This window comes from Helianthus annuus, chromosome 3, assembly GCF_002127325.2.
Source record: "Helianthus annuus cultivar XRQ/B chromosome 3, HanXRQr2.0-SUNRISE, whole genome shotgun sequence".
Lineage (NCBI taxonomy): Eukaryota > Viridiplantae > Streptophyta > Magnoliopsida > Asterales > Asteraceae > Helianthus > Helianthus annuus.
The window spans coordinates 118,544,292-118,560,574 of NC_035435.2; the positions used below are offsets into that span (position 1 = coordinate 118,544,292).

At 41.2% G+C, this 16,283-nt stretch overlaps 1 protein-coding gene across 1 annotated transcript; it reads right to left on the reverse strand.

Moving 5' to 3' along the window:
* Window positions 1-785: 785 nt before the first annotated feature.
* On the reverse strand, window positions 786-1,835 carry LOC118490477 (putative F-box protein At5g52610). Its single transcript, XM_035988138.1, has 3 exons — window positions 1,736-1,835; window positions 1,141-1,683; window positions 786-904 (listed from the first exon to the last, which is right to left on the reverse strand). Exons 1-3 carry the CDS (start codon window positions 1,833-1,835, stop codon window positions 786-788), a joined length of 762 nt encoding a protein of 253 aa, XP_035844031.1.
* Window positions 1,836-16,283: the final 14,448 nt, after the last annotated feature.

The following is a 16,283-nucleotide window of genomic DNA, read 5'->3' on the forward strand; positions in this document are numbered from 1 at the left end:
CAATTATGTTGGCCTTTCAAAAAATAACCAAGTTACATTTAATTATCCATTGTAGTAACGCATGATTTGCTAAAGATTTCGACTTGTACATGTAAATATGAACATTTTTTATTAAACATTCCACGTATATTTGCTCTTTTTAATTTTAAAAATACCCATGGATGGGTATAGAACTAGTTATCAAGGTTAAAAGCAGTTAAACCAAAGAAAACTGATTTATGAAATCGTGCTACACTGGTAAGCTATCAGAAACCAGGCAAAGTAATCCAAACACCAAAGGTTAAGTTGTCTATTTGATAGGAGCATTTAAATGTATGAAATAAATGATTGGTTGAAATGCAACATCCAGCCAAAAGAAGGAAAAGAGAATAAACAATCAGACAGAACTAATGTCATTTTACCCAAATTTTATGTATGTGTTTGGACTTGATCACCAGTTTACCACCTGCCAAGAGCATATTTTTTCCTTGACTCCTGCACAAGTATAACCAGAGCAGCTAAATTAGAAGAACAAAACTATTAATTATTGGAATCTAATTCTACACCAATTTGCAGGAAAATATGAACAAGTAAAAACAATAAGGTATATATTTTCCTTACCCTATTGTACATGGCATCAACTCTCTCCAATCCAAAGTTGCTGAGTTTAACAAAGCTAGGACGATAAGTCCTTATCGGCTCGATGTAAATCCTTATCTTTAGGTTTAGATTTGTATTCGTTTTAAGACAATGCGCCATCAGTTCGTATGGACGTTCATGGCTGGCCATCAAAATACTAGCACTTTTTAAACCATCAAAGAGAGACACACGGGACGTGATCTATAACCAAGCAAATGACAAATATCTTCTTGGATAGTTATCTCTTTAGACCAAGATTCCTCCTTCATCACCCAAACCTCCAATCCTAACGAACACCAAGAAACTCGAGAACCTACCTTTCAGAACTCCCAACATTTTCTCCGATTCTTAGTTATCTTCCGGAGGGGATGGAAATAACTCAAATGTCTCTGTATTCAAATCAAAATCGTAAATTTGGCCATCCCCAAGCCAATACACATGACTATTCACAAATACACCACTATTTGCGCCATGCTTAAAATTAAGGTTTAAAGGGCGTTTGTCCCAAAATTCTCCATTGACCAGTGCCAATGGTGTAAACCTCGATCTCAACCGCCTCGATCTTAACCTCGTCATCCTCCTCGTAATAATCGTTCTCAACATCGTAATACAGATATGGAGTCGAGGATATTCTAGCGCAAATCCGGATCACTTTGTACTCCCCCGCCCTTGAAACTCCAAAACCATAACCTAATTGGCTCAAATCTTGTTGCGGTTGAGGGAGGATCATGTGTTCTTCCAACACAGGATTGAATATGGCTACCTGTTGGTGGTCTTCGTTTGAGGATTGAAAAGAGCATATCAAACCATTGGCTGAGCCAACTAGAGTTGGGTAGCAATCAGCTACAGGAGCACAACCCTTAAGATCAAGCCTCTTCACACGCACGAGCGGGTTTTCAGCTTCATGTCCGAGCTCTACCCACTTTAATATTCCAGGCCTACAAGTGGTAAGGATCATCAGGGCGGCCTCACGCGATCTGGAGAGATGAAGATGAACAAAGTAAGAATCGGAAACAAGGTCGCGCCACTTTTTGCATACGCACTTGCAGCAGATGATCGTTTTCACTACAAGAATAGAACACCTTTAGCGGCGACAGCTGTCGCGGGTATTGATGACATTTGTCGCCGCTATTGACTTTTAGCGGCCACATGTCGCCGCTAAAGGGTCGCCGGTATTGATAGGTCGCTATTGACCTGTTGTCGCCGCTAAAGGTCATTGTCGCCACTATTGGTCTTAGATTTTTAGCGACGATAAGTGGCCGCTAAAGGGTCGTCGGAGATACTCATGGCTGGTAAAGGTCTCAGGCTCGGAGATTCTCATGGCCGCTATTGACCCTATCCTTGTCGCCGCTAATACCTGTTAAATCCCCAACCGTTAGATCAGGATTTTGATCAACGACTGGGGTTTGGTCTCAGACTCCGTGACGCGGATCGGCCAATAGCGGCGACACGTGGCCTGTCGCTAATGGTGTATACTTCTTGTAGTGTGACCGGAAGTTTTGATATAACTTCGCACATCACATTGTCAGGTAATGTGTCTTCCATGGATGAATGCTGTCGAGAAAACATAACTAGGGTTTGGTGTTTGTCGATGGCTAAAACTAGCCACACACCCTATCTGCCTATTTAGACACCCTTTGCCTCGTATATGCCTCGTATAGGCCTATACGAGGCGTATAGGGTTACATCAAATTCAGTGTCTGACTCATGTCAGTTCTGGTTTGACTGCTCCTATATGCCTCGTATAGGCCTATGCGGGGCGTATAAGCCCCCTCGTATAGGTCTCATATATGACCCATGCCCCATATATGCCACGTATAGGCCTATATGGGGTGTATATAAGGGTTTTTTTTTAACAAACATTTTATACAATGTTAATCGTTTTAGCAAACTTTTATACAAAAACAAGTTTTCTATTTCAAATAAATAAAAATAACCAGTACATGATATGATACAACACCTGTATAGGCCTATACGAGACCTAAACCACACCTGTATAGGCCTATACGAGGCGTATAGGGTTACATCAAATTCAGTGTCTGACTCATGTCAGTTCTGGTTTGACTGCTCTTATATGCCTCGTATAGGCCTATACGGGGCGTATAAGCCCCCTCGTACAGGTCTCATATATGACCCATGCCCCATATATGCCACGTATAGGCCTATATGGGGCGTATATAAGGGTTTTTTTTTAAACAAACATTTTATACAATGTTAATCGTTTTAGCAAACTTTTATACAAAAACAAGTTTTCTATTTTAAATAAATAAAAATAACAAGTACATGATATGATACAACACCTGTATAGGCCTATACGAGACCTAAACCACACCTGTATAGGCCTATACGAGACCTAAACCACACCTATAGTCCTACGCGAGACCTATACTAGTTATTATAATTAATATGAGTTTTTATAATTAATATTAGAGTTATTATAATTAATATGAGTTTTTTATAATTAATATTAGAGTTATTATAATTAATATGAGTTTTTTATAATTAATATTAGTGTTATTGATATTAATATGAGTTTTTTATAATTAATATTAGTGTTATTATAATTAATATGAGTTTTTCATAATTAATATTAGTGTTATTGATATTAATATGAGTTTTTTATAATTAATATTAGTGTTATGGATATAAAAAGGAGAAAACAAAAAAAAATATATGCATCATATAGGACTAGACTGGGTGTATAGTGGGGTCCAAAAGACCATTATAGCCCTGTTTTGCCCTCAGTCTAGGCCTAACTCAGGGGTAAAATGGTAATTTGCATTATATACATACGCCTCATATAGGGATAGACTGGGCATATAGTGTCACACCCCAACCGATGGAATCATCGGGGCGCGGCACTGAGCGAAACACATTGTCCAGAAGTTTCCATAACAACTATATTTACCAAATATTTAAAGCGACATGTCCCATACCTTGTCATAGAAGATAATACAATTATTACAGAAAAGATCCAGGCAAATTGTTCTGTTTCGACAACTCAGATTTTTATTACAGACAATTGTTTATTGTTTCTAGACCTTCCCTAGCCTCGATTTCATCACCGTGCACATAAGCATCCTAGTAACTTAAGCACCTGTCACATACATACACATAGTGTAAAGGCGAGCATACAAGTTTAATAATAGCATATAGAGTTCGAAATAGTTTACGCATAACCAGCACGTACACAGAGTGAAAGGAGGCATGTTAGTTGTCGATATGAACCTATCGATACCAATGACTGCGGGTTGACTGCCCAAGGCAGTTCGTAATACATGATCACCACTATAATCCATGCAAATAATTGTCCTTAACAACCCCTGCGTGAGCAGGTGCTGAGTCCAAACTATAGTACTACCGTCGTTAAGGCAGGTAGACAACATTCCATGTGTAAACATAACAAACAAGCATTCATTCATTTAGTCATGTATAACATGCAGTAACGGTTAGCGTTTAAAGTATTGCGCAGTGTGTTCGATGTGATTTAGAATAAGTAACGTATGTAACACCCAAAAGTGCGTAAAGCAAAAAGGGATCAAGTATACTCACATCGATTGATGGATTTAAGGGAGCACTAAAGAGTAAGGTTAGCCTGAACAGTTCGATAGCACGACGATAAGTGACGCGCAAAATGATGCAAGTACAAGTGGGTCGGACAACAGTTCGATCGGATAGTAATCCGATCGGACAGCCATTCGTGCGGGTGGTAGTCCGTTCGGACGGTCGTCCGGTCGGATGGCCGTTCGAGTGGATTGTTTCTTCCTCTAGGAAGGATGTGTTTGTGTATGATGGCCTGACTTTGAAGTTCTCGTTGTAGCATTTGAAAACATTGAAGTATCTCTACCTTTTAGGTCGGTCGATCGAACAGTCGTTCGATCGGACAGCAACCCGATTGGCTGGGCACTTCAGTGAGAACAATTTCCCTGCAGGTTGTCACGCGATCGGACGGTTGTTCTGTCACACCCCGAAATTATCAGCGCATTGGCGTGACTGGACTGGTATCTTCATTGCACAGCGGAAGCATAATCTAAGTCTTTCTATAAATTGAACGCCCGCTAAGTACTCGACTCTTCATGGTTCTCCTATTCCAACCGTGCCATAATTTCTGAAATGCAACCTGAGAAAGAAACATGCAAAAAAATCAACATAAAGTTGAGCGAGTTCATAGTTTGTTTGTAAAAGATTTAAAATAAATCTTTTTGAACGACCGGTTTTTGTGGTATTGTTGAATGTTTAAATACCTGAGTGTTTAAAATACTTGAATGTTTAAATACTTGAATGTTTAAATACTTGAATGAAAACATGGTATGTAACTTGTAGAATGTATGAATGTTTGAATGTAACTTGTAAAACGTATCTGTAACTGATTACTATGAATGTTTGCTTGTATCTTGTAGAATGTATCTGTAACTGAGTACTATGAATGTTTGAGATCGCTAGTGGTTTGCAAGGCCACTAACATGTGTCACGACATAGGAAACCACCAAACCTAGGCATTTTTGTCACCTTGACTGAGACACAGAAGCACTCATTGGTAGAAGTAGGCCAAGAGTGGGGTTGCCTGAAACCCGTTAGATCTAACCTTTTGTTCCGCGGTCTGAATGTATACGTTGATTAATGGTGCTTATGGTACCCTATTCGAGACATGATTTAGAATGTTTCACTTGAATGTTTTTGTACTCCATCATACCATAACACATGTATTGTAAACTCTTGTATTTGTATTTTCTCGTAGTTTAGAAAACTAGAATTTGTGTGTATGCATATTTCAAAAATTACGCTTGTTTGAAAAACCGATATAAAAATAAGCTTTTTGTAAACCATTTGTGTCTGTTAAACTTGCTTGTAAAATGGTTTATAAATATGTAATTCTTGTATGCTTTGCAAAAAGTGCATGTCTTTCCACCCCGAAAACATTTATAAAAGTGTAAAAATGTGGGGTTATGAACTCACCTGAATATTCCTTGCAAAGCTAGCTAAATACGACTTCGCGATATCGTTTCCAAGACGAGGCTTGCTAGCTTGCATTCTACAATATTCCTAACATGGAATATCTAATAAGTTTCTAAGCAAAAACGGTAACTACGTGTTACCGAGCTCTACCGAATCGTTAACTGAACGATTTGACGTAAGTTGTTAACTTAATGAAAATGATTAAGTTATATTAGTTTAGCTTCGTTTTGTGAAGTCGTATGTTAATATATAGGAATGTTCGTATATAATAGACTTGTATTATATATTGCGTCTTGTATATTTTGCCAAAATATATGTATATGCCGTTTAGGCGTTCGAAATAAATATAAAAGTTATATTTATTTTATGAAAACTTCATCGAGTCGTTGCATGTTTAAAATAAATATATACTATATTTATTTTTTTATAAAAACGAATCCATCTTGTTTGTTATTTGGAATAAATATAAAAACTTTATATTTATTTTTTTTTACAAAATGAAATCATATCATTTGATATTCGAAATAACATATAACTATATTTAAGAATTGCCGCTTTTGTAACGTATTGTCAAAAGAAATTATATGTTCGTATTCGTTTTTTCCAAAATTCGATAGTTTATTTTATAATAAAACGTGTTGTATATTCCAGATTTTCTCAAAAAAACGGGCAGAGTTTCCTCTGTTTTTGGACGCCCCCGACAACGCAAGTTGTCATTACTTTTATCAAGATTCAACAACCCAACACATAATATATACGAAATTTATCAAAATGCCAAATATGAATAATCAATTCACTAAATGCAAGATCGTTAGTCGGTTCGAGCTCGTTTACGGAGTTATTATAAACTTAAAGTTAACGCAAATAATATTCTTTCTAAATCTTTTACCGAGTCTTCATGTCGAAACGTCGGGTAGTTTGACTGAGTTGACCGGGTCGTTGACTGAATTGACCCGAGTCGTTGACTTGTTGACTGCCTTTGACCAAGACCCGAACCGAGTGAGCTCGGTTTAACCGGGTCGACTTGAACCGTATCGTTGACCTGAACCGAACCGAGTCCCGAACCCGAAACGTCACCTGGTCTGATCTTGTTGACCACTGTTGACCCGGACCGAGTTGACCCGTAAGCTGAGTTGACCGAGTCAACCCGTACGGCTTCTGAAACTGAACCGAGTGTATGTATTGAGCAAACCAAAACCGTAACAAAGTTGAATCAAAATAGAGGTGGAGCGAACCAACCTGAACCGAGTTAATTCGGTTTAATCGAGTGGACTCGAACCAAAACCCGAAACTTGAAACAAGATCCGTCTGACCCGTGTTTGACCTGAGCCGCCACCACCATCACAGAAGTTGTTGCCGGCTGCCACAGTCGATCACCTCCGACTCCGCCATCAATCAACAGATCATAAATCTTTAGAAAGGAAAAGAAAACAAGATGAGTGAGGACAGGGGCTTTACCGGAGAACTTGTCGGACCACAGTCACCGCCGCCTAACTCCGCCTCTCTCGCCGGACTTTTGATGTCGACCACCGGTCAAAGGGACTGACCGGCGGTCCAAGTCTTCGACCGTCGGTCCTCCCTTTCTCTCTCTTTCTTCGTCGCCTGGCCTCACCGCCGCCGCTCACCACCACCCAACAGTGGTGGTGGTCCGTTTACCGCATAAAGAGAGGGGGAAGAGGGGTGTTGTCGGATCGAGAAGGTGTGAGAGATGGAGGTGGAGTTTGGTTCTTGTTGTGGTGTCTGTAAGTGTAATTGAGAGAGAGGAGTAGATGATTTGTGTGTGTACAAATATTCGAGTGAGAGAGAGAGGCAGATTGTAAGTCTGTGCTTGTATGTGTGAGTGTGATCGAGAGAGGAGAGAAGAGTGATGCTCTGATGTTTGTTTGTGTATGTGTTCCCTGTGTATAAATAGAGTGAGGAAAGGATAAATGGTTTTATTTTCTTTCATGTATACACTTTACATTCAGGTAATATCTTTCATCCTTAGAGTTAAAATCTTTTATATAGATTTTGAGTATTTTGCAAAGATTTTGTATATCTTGTTGGGATTTGGCAGAGATCTCTAAATATTTGATAAGATCTAATATTGTATGAGTAGGTTTAGGCTTGTGGGTTTTGGGCTTGGGCCCAGGGCCCACAAGCCCTTCTCATGAGTAAGTGGCCCGCAATTCCTACGAGATCCGATATCGCGACCCCTACTCCATAAGCATAAAATAATATTCGTGCAACATCCATATTTGTCGGTGTCGTCAGTACTTTGTATGGTTTCAGTCTGTTGTCATTTGTTGTTTTGCAGATTCCACGCGAATCCTCATACGCGTACAGTATAGCTGAACAGCGTTTCTGGGCATTCCAAGGGCCTGATTAAGTTAATTAGCGTCGTAAGCACTATTCATTATCGCGTTAATCGCCGGTTAATCACAAAATTAAGGGCGTAAATTACCGGTTGTCACAGTCTCCCCCTGTTAATAAAATTTCGTCCTCGAAATTTAGACTACGTTAACTCCCTAGAGTTACGTTATGCGTAGAAAATACGAATAGTACCAAAGTGAACGATCATGAAATCGAATCAAGACTTATTCGAATGATGTGAATTCAAGGACGTATCACAAGACACAAATGAATTAAAAATGATCGCATCCAATAAATGTGTGACACCCCAGGAAAACCAGTGAACAGTACAGCTTACCTAGCTTCCTCAGTGAGTGCGTACCAAATTTCGGGACGAAATTTCTTTTAAGTTGGGGATAATGTGACAACTCAAATTTCCAAGATTTCTATTTCGTATTTATTGCACGATCATGTATTGATTGCCATGAAATTATATATGTTTTGATTGTTTGATTGTGTATAGTTGTTGGTTATTTGTGAAACTTGTCAAATGTGTAAACTTGGTGGTGGAACTATGAAACAGTTATGAGATGGTGTGCATTTGTAAATTATAATACTTAGGGATGTAGATGGTAATTAGTGAAATCCTAGATACTTAACCCTAATCTAAACTTCACTAATCACTTTACACAAGAATTCAAGCACGTACTCTCATTTCTTTGGCTCCCTAGCAATCATTACCATCATCATTGGCAAGAAAATCATCACTCTTGATTCCTCTTCCTCTAGAATCATTCAAGGTAATTGTTTAATCATTGTTCATGATTAATTGTTGATTGATTTCTTGATTTTGTGTTCATGGAAAACCCTAGTTTCTCATGTGATATTCTGTGATTTAATCCTGGATAGTTGAGATTACGATGATGATTAGATGCATGCTTGATAGGTTACCATTGTGATGATTGTTGTGGTTTAACATCGATCGAATAAACTTGTTATCTGCCGTCGATACGATTGGAATTAGGGTTTGTTTGAATGATATGCGTAACTGTTCTGATCATATGAATTCTGTGCAAATTGAAGTTCACGTATGTAACAGTCTGAGTTTAAGTGATATTGTTGTCTGAGTTTGTAAATAAGAAAGCACAAGGCCCGAGTTTAATAAGATGCCTTCAATTGGTCCGAGTTTAAAGGAATTGGACTTTGTCCGAGTTTAATTTGGACCACCTAGTCCGAGTTTAATGGATCAAAATGGTCCGAACATAATGTTTAATTGATGGTCCGAATATAAATTGCATGATGGTCCGAACATAATGTTTAATTGATGGTCCGAATATAAATTGCATGATTGGTCCGAATATAATACCCTTAAGTCCGAGTTTAATTGTGTTTTCAATTGGTCCGAACTTAAAGTATTCCACATGGTCCGAGTTTAATAATATAACAAATGGTCCGAGTTTAATATTGATGGGCTGTCCGAGATTCTTTGGCCCAACCTTCAAGCTGTCCGAGTTTAAAGATGTTTGGGCCGAGCTTATTGAGTGGTAATGTGGACCGAGTTTAATGAATTGCTGATTTATTGTCTGAGTTTAATGGGTTGTCTTTGGACCGAGTATAATGGATCATCATTGGTCCGAGTTTATTAAAGATCAATTATGGACCGAGATTGTTATTATATTGGGCCCGAGTTTACTATGATGACATTGGGCCCGAGCTTAAAGAATGTATCAAGGGTCCAAGCTTGTGTGTGTAACATGACCGTCTGAGTTTATTGTATGATTACATGTGCTATCTGAGTTTTGAACAGGGGAGACCCCCCCCCATACTTGCCTGAGTTTTTGAGAGATGCATGATCCTGTAAATGTTCATATGAATTACTGAATTGTATGAATGAGTTAACTGTTGCGTGATACATGATTGATACATGTTATTGGCTATCAAACACTATGTGACATTAGATTACATGCGTATCATTACGAATATGAACTGATTTGTTATACGTGCATACAATAGGACTTGATTAATTACTTGTGAGTGCATAACCTAGCATACCGAGCAAACCAAGGTGAGTTCACACTCCTACTAAGGCATGGGATTCCCGGGTCGTGGGAATGGGATAAAGGTTACCATTGACTAAGAACATATATATGCTTTTCCTAGACTATCACCTACCATGGTCCTCGGATGTCAGGACGGTTCCGTAGGTTAGGATAACACCTACGTGGTCATATGCCAATCACTGCCTCGGATGTCAGGCACGCACGTAAAACCTACGTGTACGCATTACTTCTATCCTCGGTACAAAGGACGGTTCCGTAGGTTAGGATAACACCTACGTGGTCATATGCCAATTACTGCCTCGGATGTCAGGCACGCACGTAAAACCTACGTGTACGCATTACTTACTTCTATCCTCGGTTATGAAGGATACGTACGTAAAACCTACGTACACCCCATACGCGCTACTGTTCTCGGAAGAAGAACAGGGATGATACGAGTAGTTGATACGAATAGTCTAGTGGTCACATAACATGGGAAGCCCCCACCTGTATAACTTACTATTGGCCCAGTAGAGCCACCCGTTACTTACTGTTACGCACTTACTTACTGTGAACTCGCTCAACTAGTTTGTTGATCATTCTGTTACATGCCTTGCAGATCGTTAGGTACTTGGAGCTTGCACTGGAGAAGCGGGTCGTTGTGGACAAGGATCGTGGTTTCTACGTTGAACTATTATGACATTTAAAACTATTAACTATTGTTGGATTATTTACTATGCTTCCGCTACACTTTGAAACTATGGTTATGTTTTGAACACCTATCGTATTGGATGGATGGTTTACATTTATTTTACTTAATATTAATTACATGTTCAATATGATTGGTGGCTTGATCCTGGTCAGTCACGCTCCCAAGCGGTGATACTCCGCAGGTGGATTTTGGGGGTGTGACAGATTGGTATCAGAGCCATTGGTTATAGAGAACTTGGTTCTAATATGGAAAAACGTTTTTATTAAAACCAGACTATAACCAGAACAGTGCTCTCAACGATCCACAACGACGCTTCGCTCCACGTGCAAGACTCGACATCCTAGGTAATAAGGTTTATGTTTGTTACCTGCTTGCTAGAACTGCATAGAACTTTGCTCATAGTATGCTTACATTACTTTGCTCACTACTTGTTACTGCTTAAGAACACCTATGTGCCTACACTTTTCTGTCATCGCCCTACTCGCGAACCATTCATACTTATGCTAGCTTTGCCGTTCGATCATGTCTGGACGTGTTGACATGACTCAAGCCCAGTTGGCGGCTCTTATTAACAAACAAGTTGCTGCGGCGCTTGCAGCCGCACAAGCAGGAGGTATAACCTGCTATTACAGATCTATCCTAGGATGTTAGATCCTACTCTCGTGACCCAACTCTCGCGCTTAACCTTGACCTATCTTTCTCGCGCAACGAGTCAGAACGCACAGCAACCTGTCTGCACATTCAAGAACATCATGGACTGTCGTCCAGGCACATTCAGTGGCACGGAAGGAGTAGTGGGACTACTCCACTGGTTTGGGAAGCTCGAGTCAGTATTCGAGATGTGCGAATTCCCTGAGGCTCGTAGGGTCAAGTACGCCACTGGTACCTTGGAAGGAATCGCGCTAACCTAGTGGAACGCGCAAGTACAGATACTAGGGTTGGCAGCTGCTAACGCCACCCCCTGGAACGAATTCAAAGAACGCATTGAAAGGGAATACTGCACACATGATGACATCCACAAGTTGGAAGTGGAGCTTTACCATTTGAAAATGACGGGGTCAGAAGTTGATGCATATACGAAACGGTCGGACGAACTGGCCATCTTGTGTCCAACCATGGTGGACCCTCCAAGCAAGCATATCGAATTGTATCACAAGGGTCTAGCCTCAGAAATTCAGAGCTATGCTACATCGGCTAACCTCGACAACATTCAAGATATTCAGTGTCTTGCTTATCGCCTCACGGATCAGGCAGTGGAACAGAACAGGCTGCCTAGTTGTATCAGCGCTATTACTACCGCTACCACTCCTGCTACTCCCGCTACTCCTAGTGACAACAAGCGGAAATGGGATGGGTATTCCAGCAAGGGTTCAGCTACCGTTCAGTCTCAAGCACAGCAGCAGCGCAAGAATAGTGATCACCAGAGCCGAGTCAGCCAACTTCTGGTGGTCAGGGGCAGGGTGGATATCGGGGAATTCACCCAATGTGTAACTAATGCAACAGACACCACGGTGGTTAGTGCAACGAGGGACGTTTCTAGAGGTGTCTCAAGATGGGCCATGAAGCTAAGGATTCAGGAGTCCACGGCCTGCAAATCGGAATCGCCAGCAGCAACAGCAAGCAGAAATCCCATGCAAAGAAAAGAAGTTGGAAGACCATCCAGCTGTACGCGACTTTCCTCAGGTGTTTCCTAAAGATTTACCTGGTCTACCGCCTCATCGTCAGGTCGAATTTCAAATCGAGCTCGCTCCAGAAGCAGCACCCATAACTCGAGCACCGTATCGCTTAGCTCCATCAGAATCGGAAGAACTATTGACGCAACTACAAGAACTCTTGGATACCAATTATCTGTGAAAAAGAAGGATGGCACCTTCAGGATGTGAAATTGATTACCGTGAACTGAACAAGATCACAGTGAAGAACCGTTATCCTCTTCCACGCATTGACGACTTATTCGCCCAGTTGTAAGGGTCGAGTTACTACTCCAAGGTTGATCTACAGGCTGATTATCATCAGCTGAGAGTCCGCGAAGAGGACGTCTCTAAGACAGCATTCAGAACTCGCTATGGTCACTACGAGTTCTTGGTTATGCCGTTCGGACTTACAAACGCACCTGCTGTATTCATGGATCTTATGAACAGGGTGTGTAAACCTTATCTTGACAAGTTCGTCATTGTCTTCATCGACGACATTCTGATCTACTCCAAGAGTCAGGAGGAACACGAACAGCACTTACGTCTTATCTTGGAACTTCTTCGAAAGGAGCAACTGTACGCAAAGTTTTCTAAATGCGACTTCTGGCTTCGTGAAGTCCATTTCTTAGGCCATGTGGTGAACAAGGATGGGATTCATGTCGATCCATCCAAGGTAGATTCGATCAGGGATTGGCCAGCACCGCGTACACCAACAGAAATACGCCAATTCTTGGGTTTGGCGGGTTACTACAGGCGATTTATCAAAGACTTCTCCAAGATCGCGCAGCCGCTTACTATGCTAACACAGAAAGGTGTCGTTTACAGATGGGGTAACACGCAGGAAACTGCTTTTCAGTATCTAAAGGATAGGCTTTGCAGCGCACCTATTCTCTCATTGCCAGAAGGCACAGAGGACTTCGTAGTATATTGTGATGCATCCATCCAGGGTCTTGGATGTGTGTTGATGCAACGTGACAAAGTTATAGCCTACGCCTCCCGTCAACTCAAGGTTCATGAACGAAACTACACGACGCACGATCTAGAGCTGGGAGCTGTTGTTTTCGCGCTTAAGATATGGCGACACTACCTGTACGGTACCAGGTGCACGATTTACACCGATCACAGGAGTCTCGAGCATATCCTTAAGCAGAAGGATTTGAACATGCGTCAACGACGATGGGTCGAGTTACTTAACGACTACGAATGCGCCATCAAGTACCATCCAGGCAAAGCCAATGTTGTGGCTGATGCCCTCAGTCGAAAGGACACTTTACCTCGGCGCGTGCGAGCGCTACAGCTTACGATTCAGTCTAGCCTTCCTGCACAGATACGAAATGCTCAGGTAGAAGCATTGAAGCCCGAAAACGTCAAGGCTGAAGCCTTACGCGGCTCACGACAACAAATGGAACAGAAGGCAGACGGCGCCTACTATGTAACGGGCCGGATATGGGTCCCTCTTTATGGCGGTCTACGAGAACTTGTGATGGACGAAGCGCACAAGTCTCGCTACTCGGTACATCCAGGTGCGGATAAAATGTACCACGATATCAAAACAACATACTGGTGGCCAAGTATGAAAGCCCACATCGCCACCTATGTTGGCAAGTGCTTGACCTGTGCGAGAGTCAAGGTTGAATATCAGAAACCAGCTGGTCTACTTCAGCAGCCTAAGATACCGCAATGGAAATGGGAAGAAATTTCCATGGATTTCGTTACGGGCTTACCTAGATCTCAGCGTGGGAATGATACAATATGGGTCATAGTTGATCGACTCACCAAGTCTGCACACTTCCTGCCGATTAAGGAAACGGACAAGTTCTCCACTCTCGCAGACGTCTATCTTAAAGAAGTTGTTTCGAGGCACGGAGTGCCCACCTCTATTATTTCGGATCGCGATGCACGATTCACGTCAGAATTATGGCAAGCGATGCACAAATCCTTTGGCTCACGATTAGACATGAGCACGGCATATCACCCTCAGACGGATGGGCAGTCTGAGCGAACGATTCAAACACTTGAAGACATGCTTAGGGCATGCGTTATCGATTTCGGCAACGGCTGGGAAAAACACCTCCCATTGGTGGAGTTTTCGTACAATAACAGTTACCATACCAGCATTCAAGCCGCTCCATTCGAGGCATTGTACGGACGTAAATGCCGGTCACCTCTCTGTTGGGCAGAGGTGGGGGATAGTCAAATTACGGGTCCAGAGATTGTAGTGGACGCCACAGAAAAGATAGCACAGATACGACAACGCATGGCGGCAGCACGCGACCGTCAGAAAGCCTACGCGGACAAGCGTAGAAAGCCTTTGGAATTTCAGGTCGGGGACCGGGTATTATTGAAAGTCTCACCCTGGAAGGGTGTGGTACGTTTTGGCAAAAGGGGCAAACTGAATCCGCGGTACGTCGGACCATTCGAAATCTTAGAAAAGATTGGCAAAGTAGCCTACAAGTTGAACTTACCAGCTGAACTCGGAGCAGTTCACAATGTATTTCACGTGTCGAATCTGAAGAAATGCTTATCAGATGAGACCCTCATAGTTCCTTTTAAGGAACTCACTATCGATGAGCGGTTGCAGTTCGTCGAGGAACCAGTTGAAATCACGGACCGGGATGTTAAGGTCCTCAAACACAAGAGAATCCCTCTTGTTCGAGTTCGTTGGAACTCCCGACGTGGCCCAGAGTACACCTGGGAACGCGAAGACCAAATGAAAGAAAAGCACCCCCAGTTATTCGAAACCAATACATCCACTACTGAGGCTGAAGCTACTACTACTGAATTTCGGGACGAAATTCCAAATCAACGGGGGGATGATGTGACACCCCAGGAAAACCAGTGAACAGTACAGCTTACCTAGCTTCCTCAGTGAGTGCGTACCAAATTTCGGGACGAAATTTCTTTTAAGTTGGGGATAATGTGACAACTCAAATTTCCAAGATTTCTATTTCGTATTTATTGCACGATCATGTATTGATTGCCATGAAATTATATATGTTTTGATTGTTTGATTGTGTATAGTTGTTGGTTATTTGTGAAACTTGTCAAATGTGTAAACTTGGTGGTGGAACTATGAAACAGTTATGAGATGGTGTGCATTTGTAAATTATAATACTTAGGGATGTAGATGGTAATTAGTGAAATCCTAGATACTTAACCCTAATCTAAACTTCACTAATCACTTTACACAAGAATTCAAGCACGTACTCTCATTTCTTTGGCTCCCTAGCAATCATTACCATCATCATTGGCAAGAAAATCATCACTCTTGATTCCTCTTCCTCTAGAATCATTCAAGGTAATTGTTTAATCATTGTTCATGATTAATTGTTGATTGATTTCTTGATTTTGTGTTCATGGAAAACCCTAGTTTCTCATGTGATATTCTGTGATTTAATCCTGGATAGTTGAGATTACGATGATGATTAGATGCATGCTTGATAGGTTACCATTGTGATGATTGTTGTGGTTTAACATCGATCGAATAAACTTGTTATCTGCCGTCGATACGATTGGAATTAGGGTTTGTTTGAATGATATGCGTAACTGTTCTGATCATATGAATTCTGTGCAAATTGAAGTTCACGTATGTAACAGTCTGAGTTTAAGTGATATTGTTGTCTGAGTTTGTAAATAAGAAAGCACAAGGCCCGAGTTTAATAAGATGCCTTCAATTGGTCCGAGTTTAAAGGAATTGGACTTTGTCCGAGTTTAATTTGGACCACCTAGTCCGAGTTTAATGGATCAAAATGGTCCGAACATAATGTTTAATTGATGGTCCGAATATAAATTGCATGATGGTCCGAACATAATGTTTAATTGATGGTCCGAATATAAATTGCATGATTGGTCCGAATATAATACCCTTAAGTCCGAGTTTAATTGTGTTTTCAATTGGTCCGAACTTAAAGTATTCCACATGGTCCGAGTTTA